General features: G+C 40.0%; 1 protein-coding gene across 2 annotated transcripts in view; it reads left to right on the forward strand.

The window, feature by feature from the left end:
* EPHA3 (EPH receptor A3) overlaps positions 1-15,281 on the forward strand; it is a 183,041-nt gene that overhangs the window by 124,079 nt on the left and 43,681 nt on the right. For both annotated transcript variants that reach the window (XM_050333637.1, XM_050333636.1), the window contains exon 6: positions 11,532-11,656. In XM_050333637.1, the coding sequence (XP_050189594.1) occupies positions 11,532-11,656 (125 nt within the window). The remainder of the gene's footprint in view (positions 1-11,531; positions 11,657-15,281) is intronic.

Raw genomic sequence — 15,281 nt, forward strand, 5'->3', positions numbered from 1 at the left:
GTAGTGTGTTTTCTTTCCCTTCCAGCAAATGTTATCAAGCAGATATCTCTAGGGTTCACTGGGTTGTCCGAGCAAAGTTTATGGGCTTTTTTTTTTTTTTTTTTTGTACAAAACCTTCTTACCCATAAAGAGCAGAACGTTGTGTTTTCCTCGGAGCGTTGTAAGGAACCCAGAGAGGGGAAAGTCGACCCGTCCGGGTCAGGGCAGTCCTGCCTTTGGGCTCGTAGCAAGCAGAGAACTCTCACACACTGGAGCCCAAGGGGGTTTTAAATGGAAGTAGGGTATTAAATGCACTGAAGAAAGACTCAGATGTGGTCAGGACCACGCAGTCGTGCTGCTGGGTAATCGGTTTACAGGAATGAAGGAGGAGGTTTTCCAGTGTGGAACACAGGCACTGGGTTTGAGACACAGGAGAGGTTTGTGTGTTTTTCAGATGTTGCCTGAGAAAGTAACAGGATTTTTTTCCCCCATGAGTTTTTTTTATGGTATCCCATACAGGTTAAAGGCACGACTCAGGAGTGCTGGACAAAAAGATTAATATTTTAATCAAGGGCCTTAATTGACTTCACAGCATTTTAAATAGACATCTCTGCAGTGTTCTTTGCAATCAGAGGGGACAAGAACTTTTAGAACGTGCAGAAATCTGTATCATTAGCAGATGCTGACCTATCAGGTAGGTCTTTGGAAGTGTTGGCCATCCCACTGGTGTCCCATCCCCATCCTTTCCTCCCAGCAGACCTGGTGGTAAAGTTCACCATGCAACAATCAGATCTTTCTTTGATCTGAAGTCTGCTTGCTTGGTTTTGCTTAACCTTGTATTTCTTAGTTCTTGCAACTATAAGTTCACACAAACAATATGATAATGGCACATCTAATAAATAATAAATACAGTTCTCACTGTATTTATTGTGTAAAACAAAACAAATACTGAAAGCGTTCTGAGCTTGTTGAAGCTTGGGGAGTTCCCAAAGTGAGCAATAACAAATACATCTTGCTACGTTCCTGAAGGGAGTTGCACTTCCTATATATTAATTTAACTATAGTTAAACCTAATTTAAGTATATATCTCCTAGAATTTAACTAAATTAAATGCAGTGTACCTGTTTAAGCACAATCTATGTAAGTCTTATTAGATAGAAGCATATACCTAATGATAAAAAATTATATAATTGATTAGGAGATCAGAAACAACTATCATTTTCTGGCCATTACCTTTAAAGGCTCTAGTTTTAACTGCAGAAGGTGTTATAATTGATTTGTAAGGAATTCTCATTCTAAGTCTGTGTCCCAAAGTTGAACAAGATGATGTATAAACTTGATACAAAACGTTTTCTCAGCAATCACGTTTTCAGCACAGTGAAGAAGTTGAGAGTCTTTCTTATTTTCTTGGCTTTCCAGGATGTAATTCTGGTGAGCTTCCTCCAGCATCTTATTTTCAGTGGGAGTCTTTAACACTCCTGTGGTTGAGTGCATCCTGTGGCTGGGGGGTATTAACTCCATGGACATGCTGGAGGCCCACAGGCTGGAAAGCAGCTTTGCAGGAAAGGACCTGGAGGTCCTGGTGGAGCATCTGGGACCAGGGGTGCAGTAGGAACAAGCAGATGAAGGAGGTGATCCCTTTATTCAGTGCTGGTGAAGGACACATGTGGTGTGTCCAGCCCAGAAAAGGGGACAGGGATGTACTGAGGCAAGACCAGTAAAGGGCCACGATGATTAAGGGAGAGGAACATCTACCATGATGAGAAGAGGGTGTGAGAGCTGGGACTCTGCTCAGCCTGGAGGGCAGGAGGTTCAGGTGGATCTTATCAGTGTGTGTAAAGGCCAGATGGGAAGATATAAATAAGAGAGAGACTCTCCTCAGTGGGGGTGGTTAATGGTGAGACAGGAGGCAGTGACCACCAGGCGAAACGACGAGAAATTCTGTTTAAATGTGGAGAAAATTGTTTTTACTCTAAATGTGTAGCCCAAAGAGATCTCTCTCTATGGAGGTATGCAAAAACCTGACTAATGAAGGTCCTGAGCAACCTGCTCTGGCTGCCCTGCTGAAGGCAGGGGCTTGGACTGAGTGCCCTGCAGAACCCCCCCCTTCCACCTCATTGCTGTGTCGTGACTGTGTGCAAAGAGGATAAAGGCACCTGGAAGGAGACCAGGTAAGGGACTGATTAATAATTACTATCCTCTTTTAACTCTGTTTTTTTCACTTACAGAACAAGAACTTCTCCATGAAATTTGGGGGACTAAACTCCTCATATAGTTACTCAGATTGCAAAGAATGTAAACCTGTGAGTGCAGAGGGGCTGTAAATAATAAATAAACCTCAGTATCTCTGCTTCAATATAGTTGACTTGATAATTCATTTTTTTCTCTCATCTTTTTCAGGATTAATAATAAGGTAAAAACACATCAAATGTTTTCTTAAATTGTAAACACACAGCCCAATATGTTACGTCCATTGGATCAAATTTAATTTGCTCCACTTTCTTAAATGGACTAGCTGTTAAATCTGGTGGTTTTGAAACACAGAAGGGTGTAAGTTTGTTTAAGGAGAAGGTAACCAATGAGGCACTGGGGAGTTTTTGCAAGGGGCCAGGGTGAAAAGTATTCAGAAAACGTGAGAACAAAGGTGACCACTTAGTACAGAAATTAGGATCACTGGGAGTCTTAAAGGGCAGATGTAGCTGGTTTGTAATATCTACGTGTGGAATTGAAGATTTCAAGCCACATGTTGATTTCAGCTCGAAGGGTTAAACATTTACGATGGAGAAAGAGTCAGTCAATTTTTCAGTGCTGTTATAAGTAAAGGCTCATGTGACTCCTAGAAAGAGTTGTTAAAACCTCCTCAGAACTAGAATTTTATTTGCCTGAAATCGTTGCTTCAAGGGAATAAAATCAACACCAAGCTGGTGGAACTTTGATGCTATTTATATGTTCAGGCTTTATTCTGTTTGCACTGTCTTCAGCAACTCACAAATGATGTGTGGTGCTCCCTGCTTAAATAAAATCCACATTTGGAGAGGGTTTGTGCACTTTACAGTGTATATCCCAAGGCAAGTCCCTTAAGTAGATCTCTCTTCTAAGGAAGACAATTTGAGAAAGCCACAGATGTTTGGTGGATGATATATGTCTTTCTTTCCCTATGGTCCTTATAAAAAGGACAAGAAGATAGACTTATTAAAAGTGAGCTAATGACATGATGTAGGGAGCCTGTGGTTCACTGACTGTTATTGCAGCTGTGCCCCATTACGTACTGAATACCTGGGACACGCTTGGTTTTTTTTTTGAGTGACATTTATCTTTGGAGTTTCGAACATTCCTGGCATAAATAAAGATTTTACGCTTTTCAGATGTGTTTTACAGTTCAGCCCAGAGGCTGTTCAAGGATCATTTTAACTCAATAAACCCCCCTCCTTTAGGGATATAAAAGGGAAGTGTTTTAACAATGTCACTCCATGTATAGCCTGTTATTAGCTGGAGATGTTCTGCCTGCAAAGCCTTTGATCTCTTTTCCCCTGAATGTCAGGGAAGCTGAAACTTCAAAGTCTGTGACGTGCATTGGTGTCTTCTTTGCAGGCACAGTCCTCATGTGAACGCTCATGACCTTAGAGAAGGTTCACAGGTGAAGTTTGTGGCTCTCACTTGCAATGCTTTTAGTTCCCTGCTCCACAGGTCATGGTGAAATTGTGTTCTGCAATCAGTGGATAATGGTTTTCTCTACTTGCTTCTATTAATTTTAACATGGGGCTACTCTCATTTAACATCTTTGTTTGGTTAAATAGTAAAAATAAACAGTAAATAAAATAAATAGTATAGTAGTAAAAATAAATAGTTAATAAATAAATATAGTAAAAAAAATAAATAGTAAAATCGTAGGCAAACAGGATCCTTGGCCCTCAGTTAGATAATATACTTCTGGCTCTCTCTCTCCATTATCTGTGCTTGCATTCTTAGTAACCACTGAGGGAAATTGTGTTCCTCTTGATCCTAAACAGAGCTATCAACTTCACTTGCTTCTTGCAGCAAATTCTGTCCAGACAATTTACAGGCTGGGGGCAGCTGGGGAAAAAAAAGTTCCCTTACTTTTGGGGACCTGCCGTAGGAATTATTAACCTAATAATTATTGTTTGTAAAAGCAGCCCCGTGTAAAACAAAATTACACTTTGAAAGTTAGACACCCCTATGTGTTACAGCCTTCACACACTCTGCTTTTGCTCACATGAGCTGTGCAGGCTGATTTGAGCCTGAGGATGTATCATCCTGCTCATGAAGGCAGGTGTACCCTCTGAAACCAGTAGATTTTGTTCTGAAAATTAAAGACTTCGCTGCTTCTTTGCAATTTTGTGAAGTGACCATACTCGGGAATGTTTAGGCTTGACTTCAGAAATCCCTCAAGGAGTTGTATTTCTTTATTTATTTTTACTTTTCTTACGGTGTCAACTTCTGCAGCAGAATATTCTCTTTCTAACATTCTTCATAGTAAACTATGCCTCTCTGTATATTTAAGAAAATATTTTAAACCAAAGAAAAATATTAAATCATCCCAAAATCCAAAAGAGTATGAAAGGAGACACCTTTCAAGTCTTTTTCATTAGAGGTCCTTCTCTCCTGGTTAACCTTCACAAGAGTGATTGCACCAAATGACAGGGCAAGAAGTTTGAGAAATGTTGTTTCCTTTTCATCCTGTGTTCTGACCAGGTCGAAAAGGCACTGATGGAACTTACTGTCAGACCAGTTCTGGAATTCTTAGTGATTACTTAAAAGGAGAGAAATATTTTATGTCATAAATTACTAATTTGAGGGCAATTTTCATCTGCAGTTGTGGGAAATGGCATTTTTAGAGGTAGTTCTTAAGTACATTCTTACATCATGAGTGGGATTTCTCTGGTTAAAGGAGTAATTAATCCTTCCCAGAAAGGGAAAGCCAACTCATCACCTGACCACTGATGATCTGAGCACGGTGAATAAATTATTCATTCCAAAAACCTCACATCAGGAAGCTCTAACATCCTATGAGGTAATGTAACAAAGGGGTAGGGCAAGGCAAAGCAAAACTGTTTATTTTAACCTGATACATCCTTAACACATTCAGTGAGAAATATGGAGTATTTCAAAGCTCCCACCAGCGCCACCTCAGCAGAGAACAGAAAGAATAACATTTGTGTTGCCAGTACCTTTGGGCTGAATCCTTATGAAAGCACACGCATTATTTGTCTCCTCTCTGAAATAACAGCTGGGAACGCCGTGGCACCGTAATTTTCAGTTTCTGAAGCAAGTGCCTCGTGCAGGCTGATGCTTCCCAAATGGACCTGGCATTTCCATGATTTATTATCCATGTGCTAAACAGACGTTTTGTTTGCTCTGTGGAAGGCATTTGCCATCTCTTTTAATAGAAAGAGGGAGAAATAAGGACATGCAGGCGCTACACTTAACGGAGCTTGCTTTTAATTTAGGATTTATTTGTAAAAGCGAGAAATGATCCCTAATAATCGCTTGTCCGGTGACAGCTGCTGGGCAGAAGGTTGCCTTTCTCTGCACTTCAGAGCGAAATCAAGCAGCTGCCTTTTTAGTGTAATTCCTGCTGAAGCTGCTTGTTTTCCCCTTCCCAGTTCCCTGCCGGCTTTCCCTCCCAGCACCTGTGAAATGCCTGCAGCCACTCTGGGGTCTGTAACCACGGGCTGGAGTCCACCAGCCCGTTTCCAGATGCATTTGGGTACCTCTGCCAGAATGCAGGCAGTCATCCATTAAGCCCTGAACAAAGGAGCCCCTAAAACTGCCCTGTTTCTGGGAGAAACACACGCGGCTTTGTTTCATCCAAAGGTGCTCTGCTTCTATTTGCCTTGGAAGTTTTGCCCTGTTTCTTGCCTTCCACGTTTATGTGTAAATGCCCAGATCTTGATAGCCCTCTCCCAGAAGCTTAGGAGCGTTTTCACCCACTTCCTTATGATTGCATCCCACTGGGATCCAGCGTGGGTCTGGTGTGAGGGTCCTGTATGTTCATGTGAGCCCCTTGCTTTTGGGATGACTGAACTCCCTAATGTTCCCAGTGGCAGGGAAGGGACGTTGCCTCCTGGCTGATGGTCACCTAATGATGTCACAGAATCAGGTGACAATTTACAGCCCAAGCCATAAAAATATATTGAACTCGAGGAAAAGGTGCAGGAACAAAAACACAGGTACCGTGCTGGTTTAACTACGTGTCCTGGAGATTAAAGACTGTGTCTGGAAGAGGAGCATGGAGGGTTTAGCAGGTTTCCAAGGTGTTGTTAAAGTGTGATTCTTGCCTCCTGGGATGCACCTGGGGGACCCCAAAGCTGGCTGGACCTTCTTGGAATGTGCCTGTGGGATCGAGAGTGTGGGATCAGGTTTGCTTGCTTCAACACAACCACATAGGTGGAGGCAGTGAGTGCCTTTAACTGCGAAAAAAAAAGTGAATAAGGCAATCAGACAGGGTTTAAAACAGTGCAGGTCCTGCTTTCTGTGAGCAGGGTTCTTTGAGGTTCTACTCCTCAGATACACTAATCCCCAGAATGGGGATGTCATGGAGGTGTGACATCATTATACTGATATGGGAGTCGTTAGTTAGGACTCTGTCACAAACTGAATGCTGGAATGGATGGATAAACTTAAAGATGGAAAAGCTGGTGGCTTTTTTTGTGAGTCAAAATGTGCATGTGCAGCATTATGAGCAGAGGCAGACCAGGCCTTGGACTGGGATAAGTTCTCCTGTGTCCTGACTCTGCAGACATAACCCCAGTGTGGTAGAGAAAATGCCTCTAAGTGAGATATCAGTTTGTTCATTCAGACATTGGTGTTTCTACTTTGAACTGCATGATGGTTTTGTGGTTTGGATGCTGGTCCTCTAAGACTTGCAGAGTTGTGTTTGGGTCCCAGTGGATCCTGCTGTCAGAGAATGCAGATTTAATTTTCAGGTTCTGATCTTTATTTACTGCTCTTGTTCCACGTTACCTCCTAGGGGCATCACAGACATTAAGGAAAATTTATGTGTTATATCAGATTACAGGGTTATGATTAGAAAGTAAAAGCATCAGTTTTCTAAAGAGAGAAAAAGGAACAAACCCTCCATTTGTTCAGCAGGGCAGAAATTGAAAATTGGGTAATACAACCAATTCTGCTGTCTCAGATAAGTTCTTGGTCACAATCTTTCAGCAGAGTTTGGAATGTTTTGCTCTCCTAGGCAAAGCATATTTTACTCTTGGCTGCAAGCAAAACCTGGAAGGGAGCTGTGGGTCATTTTAGAATTAAATCCTTTCCTGAAGCTTGTGATCTAGAGACCTGAGCAAGAAACAAAAAGCCTCTGAACGTTTCAGCAGTTGTTGGCTTCCCCAGGTTAATACTGAGTTCTCCCTGTCACAATAGAAGGAATTTTCTCCTAGTACTTCTGTACATCTGTAAGCCAGTCACATATGAAAACAATAACCCAGGCATAAGGAAAAAGTCAATAAGGAAATTTATATATAGCTGCTATTAAACTGGAGGAAAACAAATGATCTGTTGGGGTCGGTTTCGCTGGGAAATCAATTTGAGCAGAGTTTTATTGTCGGCCCTGCTCGATCCTTCGTGTTGTTTGCTTGCACCTTTAATAGCTGTGGCTGAGGGGGTGTTTTTGACACTTGTGAGTCTGAGCTCCCTGGATCATTGTGTTTGTTCCCTTTTCAACATCCACGTTCCCAGTTGTCACAAATGCTACCTGAAAGTGCTCAAAGTCCATTTCCCCGTGGGGCTCTGGGGAGTTTTAGATGCTCATATTAACCAGTTGGACTGCAGCACCAAATAAATGCTAATATCTGATGTGTAAAAACACCTCAGTGTGCTTTGCATGAGTCTGCTGAGACCAAACCTCTTCGTGTATGGCCACACAAGCCTGAAGTTAATTATAAAAAAGCCACAGCTCTTATCCAAGTGAAGAAGTTAGGAGTGCTAATGTATTAATCAAAACAACAATGAAAACGTAAATATATAGAGGCAAACGAGACACGGGATTAAAAATGGGATTAAAAATGACTGCCATGGAACTGATTCATCTTTTTAGTCTAAAAAAGTACTCCCCTAAAATTTTACCTTTAAATGCGTGTTTTCTAAATGATAAACCGGCTGTTGTATTGCTATTGATACTTTAATATAGTTTTTAAAACTTCAGTTCATCCTAAGAGGCTTGATAATGTCTTATTGTTTGCTAACCCATAGTGCAAACTTTTTTTTTGTTGGTGGGAGGTGCAAACAGTTAAAATATTTGGTCTCACATTCTATTCTTGCACAATCTAATTGTCTGTTCATTTAAAATAATCATGGAACTTCAGTTAAAAAAAGGCTATCCTAATTATTAAGTACTTGTGTTCCTCTTTGTAGCCTGATTTTGAATTCTGTCTCACCCTATTGCAGCTATTTAAATCTTTTCAGGAAACAGGAAACTCTTGGTTCTCTCTTTCTTGTAGAGAAGACTAAAAACTATATGCATTGCTGCACATTGTGATGCCTTTACTGTTTCATGCTTTATAATGTTAACTTTCTTTACGTTTTTTCTCTTTGTTGGATTTTCAGACCCTTCCAATTAAATTATAAAATACAGTAATTGAGCTGCTCTGGTGTTACAAAATGTAAATTAAGGCTGAATTCTGCTTGGACACTGCTCAGCACACAGTTTAAGTTTCACGTTGCATTTTGGGGATGCATATGGAAAGAAATTAATCCAAAGGTCCAAATCCCAAGTTATTCCTCCTCAGCCTTGAGCTGGGACCACAGGGCAGGTTACCTTAACTCTCACTGTATCTTAAATCCACTTATTTAAACCAGAAGTCATCCTTTGAAATCCCCTGGAACTTGGTAGTCACCTGAACAAGGTGTTTTCTTCAGTTGACTTCAAGAGTTCCACCCCTTTTCAAAGCCACCTGTCTAACAGGTATAGCAGAAAAACAAACAAAGAAAGATTGCATTAAGATTTAAAATTTTGACAGCCCAGCTGCTCCCAGACCAGCAAAGGAAGGTGATGCCGTGTTCTGTGCTGGTAATTTTTTTTCATTTTATCTCTATTCTGGTGCGGGATTAAAGGTGCCTGAAATGTTGTGTTCCCCTGATTATTCATCTCCCTCCGTTTCCAGGCACTCTGTACAATTTTTAAGCAGCTTTGGGAGCCCTGGGGATTAGAAACGGTGTATGAATGTTTTATAATGTTATTGATAACTGTGCAGCAGATGCTTTTCTAATAAACTGCTGTGAGATAAGTTACTGGTAGCATCTGCAGAGATGTGTGCAAATGAGCTCAAAAGAATTAATACTGTGTTAGAAGAAAGCTTTTTTTTTAAGAGCACATCTGTATTGGAGCATGTAGGATTGTTTCAGCCTTCCCTGAGAATCTGTTACAGCACAAATTGCCATAATTTATTAGGGGGAAAAGCCATTTCTGTTAATCACATATTAATTATTCATAAAATCAGTATTAATGTTACCTTAATGGGAAGTGTTACCAGCTGGGGTACTGGGCTCGGAGATCTACTCACATATTAAAAAAAGATGAATAGCTTGACTTAAAAAGAAGACATAAAAATGACTTATGAGAGCATAAAAGCAGCAAGTCTGAGTATACAAGTTATAGAACTGGTTACAGTAGAGAAGTTCAGCCTGCTAAGCACTTTGTGTTTTGGCTCCAGCACTGGCTTGTGCCACAGTGGAATTCAAGTGGAATTACTGAAGGATGTTAATTACAAACAAGCCCTGTATCCTTTCCCCTCATGCTTTTCAGCTCTTCACCAACATAGATGTGAGTAAAAGAGGCTCTTTCCCTTTCTCCTTGAAATAAATAAACCTCATTAAAAAAATCCCAAACCCTCCAAGAATTGATTTTAGTAATTTAACTTCAGGATAAATTCTTCCTGCTGGGGGGGGGAAAAAAACCCTAAAAAACCCCAAAACCCAGCTTTTTAGTATTTTCAAAAGGCTATTGTGAACCATCTAAAATATGAAAATGCTGCTCTGTGTTCAACCCAGAATGAACTCCATTAAAGGACGATGTCAACATTTAGATTATGACTCAGGACTTAAAGGTGTGTTTTCATGGAAGCTTAGCAAAATCATAAGCAGAATGAATTTTCCAAAATTTATTTTAATTAAAACTTGTTGGGGCTTTTCGTGTTTGGTTGGTTTGTTTTGGTTTGGTATTTTTGTTTGTTTGGGTTTTTGGTGGTTTTTTGGGGGTTTTGTGTTGTTTTTTTTGGGGGGAGGGTGTTTTTTTGGTTGTAGGTTTTTTTGTTGTTTTTGTTGTTTGGGGGTTTTTTAATTTTTTTTTTTTGTGGCTATTGAAAGTTCTCTTGCAGAAATGCAAACCCCAAGAGGAAGGGCACTGGCTAAAGCATGAAAATATGTAATGCCTGTAAAGTACAGCTAGTTTTATGTGAACAGTAAAAGCTTTATAGGATTCAGCTGATATTAAATTGTTTAGATCAGCTCTGGAGCTTCTTTTATTAGGATAGCAAAATGTTGAACTTATAAACACATTTTCTTTATATGTTAACATAAAAGGCCATTTATTAGTAAAAGATTTTTTTTTTTAAATGACAGTTACAACCTTTAGTGTGTGATCTGTAAGATAAAATCTGATGAATTTTGGCCAAAGCCACGGAAGAGAAGCATTTGGAGTGGGAAACCAAACCAAAAGAAACAGGAAAAAAATAATTTTAAAAAATTGCATGGTTTTCAGCGAGTCCAGGAAACCTAGACCTGGTCTGGGAACAAGGCACAGAGCTGGGTGGTCTAAAACTGAACTGATGTTCAAGAATCTTAAGTAATTATGATTGTATCTGTGGGCCTCATTGATATAATTTCCAAGTTGTGGGTGAGCCTGTGGCACGCAATGAGTTGTAATGCCTAACTCTGATCAGTGCATGTAAAAAATTAGGCTGTTTTGTAGCTTAGTTTTGGTTTGGTTTTGGTTTTTTTTCATTCAGATTTCAGTTTCAAAGCAATGTGGTGAAGGAGGAGTGTACCTGGGAGTAATTTTTCTCTGGAGAGCTCACCCAATAACGTTACAGAAGAGGCTGAGTAACCATCAGCAGTAAGCTGGTGGTTATTGCTGACCATGGCTACCAGGAGCCCCTTGTACATAATCCATCCCAGCACTGGCTAACACTTGCACAGGAAAATGTTGTCAGACTTCTGGTGATGATAAAACTTCAGCATTATAGCAAATAGGTAGTACTACTATTTTATTCTGTATTTTAGTGTATGGAATATATTTCATTGCTTCCCCTGGAGCAGTGGATCAAAACCATCTGCAGTGCTGCCTCCAACCTAACAGAGAATCTCAGTTCATTTTCCACGAGGCCAGTGTGCTCCCAGACGTGTGTACCAGGAGTAATCCAGCTGCTGGATGTTGAGACAAGGCCAGGCTTGTATCCAGACTTTGCTCAGGAGTCTGTTCAATGGAAACCATGCTCTCAACCAAGAATTGGAACAGAGATAAACTCAATTTGCTTTTCTCTCTCCCCTCCTCCTCCTCCCCCCCCACCCCATCCCCTCTGCAGCTCCATCTCCCATCACAGTCATAAGGAAAGACAGAACATCCAGGAACAGTGTGTCTCTCTCCTGGCAAGAACCTGAACATCCAAATGGGATCATCTTGGACTACGAGGTCAAATACTATGAAAAGGTGGGAAGAAAGATCAAAGGGGAGGCTCTTGACAATACTTAATGAAATTATTGCATCTTGTCTATGTTAAGGACTCAGAAACACCCCCATTCACTCACTGTTCCCCTCAAACTAATTAAATGTTGAAACTGTTCAATTTTTGGTGACGAGAACATTGAAATTGTTGTGCTGTGTTGTCTTCCAAGTTCATCCCCAAGCACATCAGAACAAACATGCACTCAATTCCTTTGTTTTCTTTCTTTCTGGAGTACATTTTGCTTTTTCAGTTCTGTTGTGCTCTCAGTGTTCACACTGATCTATCAGCAACCCTGTGCTGGTGCTTCCCTGTGGCACAAATAACTTTTACAGAAAAACTGTTTGAAAAATGATGGCTTGTGTTTTGGGCTGGTTTCCACTATGGCAGTTCACACTGTTCGTTAGTAACTGAATTCTTCACAAATTTTAAGTAAATAGCTAAATTGAAGAATCTATCATTAAATATATTCTGCCTTTTGCTGACATTTTCTTGCACAAGTCAACAGCTGTTTATTTGTACATCCTGTACACATCTGTCATTAGGAAAACGTATCTTCATAATAGAATGTTTCTTTTAGTAAATCTTACTGGTAGAATTGAAAACCCATAAACTATTGTGAAGAGTGATATTAACCATTTTTTGATAGATCACAGAGACCTTTTGACAGAATATATTGCTGCTGAAGTTAACAAACTCCAAAAAAAAATGTCAGAATTAGTGGTTTAATTGAGCATTTGCTAGTGCTCTTCATATCTAGTAATCAGGCTTATATTTGATAGGTACCAGAGAGGTGGAAAATGATGTTAAAAAGGCTCCATGAGTATTCAGTTAATCTACAGAAAGTTTTCTCTCAGAACTGACTAGAGAAACAACGTGGCATTGATAACCCACACTTGATCTTGAGGAATGATGATCAGGAGGTCATATGCTGAAAAATTTCTCCCAAATTTAGAGAGCATGATTTTGGGAGGAGTTTTTTCTGGTGAGCACTTCAGCCTTCAAAGACCTTGGTAAAAATGTGGACTTTTAACTTAGATTTTTCAGTTTCAGTGGGGACAGGATCAAGTCCAGATCCTGGGCCTTGAGAAATCAAGGAGAACCAGCTCACACTTCTTCTTCTTCCCCAGCTTTATTCGCTCAGCGTGGTGTCAGTGCAAACCAAAAACTACCTACCAGCTTCTCTGAAGAAAATTAATTCTACCCCAGCCAAAACCAGCACAGGTGATCTCTTGTGCTTTAGTTGCTCCCAAGGGAGAGATCTTTTTCCCTGCTGTGTGCATTCAGTTCATTTTAATTAAATCACCAATAAGTTTTATTGGTGTGTTTGTTGATTTTGGATGTTTCGATCACCGTTCTGCACTGAAATTGGGGTTTTTCTGTTCGAGAAAACTGTCCCCTTCCAGTGCTGTTTTATGCACAGGCAGAGCATGAAGCCATTCCCACCGGGTGTATCCACTCTTGTGGAACAACTGGTTGTCATAAGACAGCTTTATAAGACAACCAACCAGTCTTAGGGAGCTGATCTTGCACATGTGTTTCTTCCCTTTGAAGTCTGTAATCAGGAGTTCACATGCACCAGACAGTTTTCTTAAACCAGAGAGAGCCAACACGCTTGACAAAAGGAGCCAGACCATTTAGAGCAGAAAGGCTTTTAAAAAACCAAGTTGAAAAAAACCCTTCTGGCACCAGTGTTTTTTTTAATGTGTGTTCTGCAGTCTGCTGGGCAGTCAGAAGCCTATTTCTCAGGGTTTATGAGGGGAAAAAAAAAAAGGCAAATCTATTATCAGGAGACTATAATCTCTTGTCCTTTTAAGCTTTGCAAATTATAACAGGTATAAAACTAATGCTCTGTTAAATTTACTTGAGGCTGGAGCAGCCTGTTCTGGACTGTTACTCTTCATCCCTTCCCCAAACACCTTTGGAAGATGATGCTTTTTTAATCTGAAATCTATAAGCATGCCTTCTTCGCTCCTTTTTTTTTTTTTTGAAAAGAGATCTTTCTTTATAAACCAGTCCAACCTGTTTGCTTTTCTGCTTCAGAAATCATCTTGGTTGTGCTCATCAGAAACCCCACTGCTGTAGAGTGGCAATTGCTAGGAAATAAACCCTTCCCATTTAGCAATCTGGATATTTCCCCTGACAAGTCACATCTGATTGCTGGTAGATGATTTATGTGGAGCCATTCTTTTCCATCCTGCTTGGTTTTAGCTGACATACCCTTTGTAATCTCTTAGAAATTAAAAGATAGAGCATTTAATAGAGTAATAGCCCAGTTTAATAGAGTAATAGCCCAATTCTGTCATACACCTTGTTTGTGAAATTATTTTGCTATGCTGTTCTTAAACTTCAAAGAATGCGTCATATTTATGGGCAACTTCATGGCACTGGTATTTAAGATGTTAGAATAGATTTGGAATAAGAACAGAATGTAATGTACGTAAATTATGATGCTGTGTAGTTTTTCTAATGCATTATTCACATAAAATATGTGGAAAATATTTACTTTCTGCAAGGAGAATTAAATAACCCATTCAGTGGGTTTTTTCATCAATGAATGCACTTGTGTAGCTGAGAGAGTAGAGCTTTATATGTTTGTAGGGAAACTAGAAACTACAGTTTTGGGAAACTGTTTTAACTTTTTGGGACGAATCGAAGTGGTTTGGGGTGGAAGGGTCCTTAAAGACCACCTAGTTCCAAGTCCCTGCTCTAGGCAGGGACACTTTCCACTAGCCCATGTTGCCCAAAGCCCCATCCAACCTGGCCTTAATCACTTCACAGAATTATGAACTGAGAGGGGCAGTTTTTTTGGACTCAGTGTTTGAAATAGAATTGTATATTTTGTAAATCTTCGGGGGCCGATTATAAAGCCCCAGTCACCATTTCTTCAACACATTTAAAAGAAATAAAATCTTCTTTCGGGGAGATACAGTATGGAACATCCAAGGGATAAAATTTTACTATAAGTTAATTGTACTAAATGAACACCCCATTTTAGTCCATCCATACAATGCTGTGCTGAATTCTGAGTGTCTGGGCTATCAAAGCACACAAATAACAAAACCATGTTTGTTTTTTCCTTACACAAACCATATACATTGTTCCTTCCTTGTCCTTGTGCACATAATCATGTTCTCTTGAAGGAGTATCTTGTCATGCAAAGATACAGAAAAAAAAGCCATCTCCTAAATACCATGCATAAACTATTAATTGTTTCAATTAAATATACTACTTACAATTATGCCAGCTAAATCCCACACACTTTATTAAGGTGAAGTCTTCTGCAAGCAGTGAGTGAAATTTAGTTGCAGTCTCTCGTTGCTAAAAGAGATTTGCTTTTGCCATCATAGAAATTGTGTGGTCAGTAGACTGGTTAAAACCAACACATAACTGTGCACTTTGCGCTCTTTCTGAGGCTGATAAAGTAAGTTATATTCAAATGCACTTGGTTGCTTTTTAAACCCTCATTATTCTGGCTTTTAGAGTAGGTAGGCCATGTATGCTCCAGGAGATTTGTAGGAAATGTTATGTCAGTGAAGATTTCACATCTGGCTCTATAAGGGAAGCAGTATCAGGACTGTGGATCCCTCCCGAAGATGTGTAGCCAGGTTT

Source organism: Myiozetetes cayanensis, unplaced genomic scaffold (genome assembly GCF_022539395.1).
Source record: "Myiozetetes cayanensis isolate MyiCay16 unplaced genomic scaffold, myiCay2020 scf5-8, whole genome shotgun sequence".
NCBI classification, from domain to species: domain Eukaryota; kingdom Metazoa; phylum Chordata; class Aves; order Passeriformes; family Tyrannidae; genus Myiozetetes; species Myiozetetes cayanensis.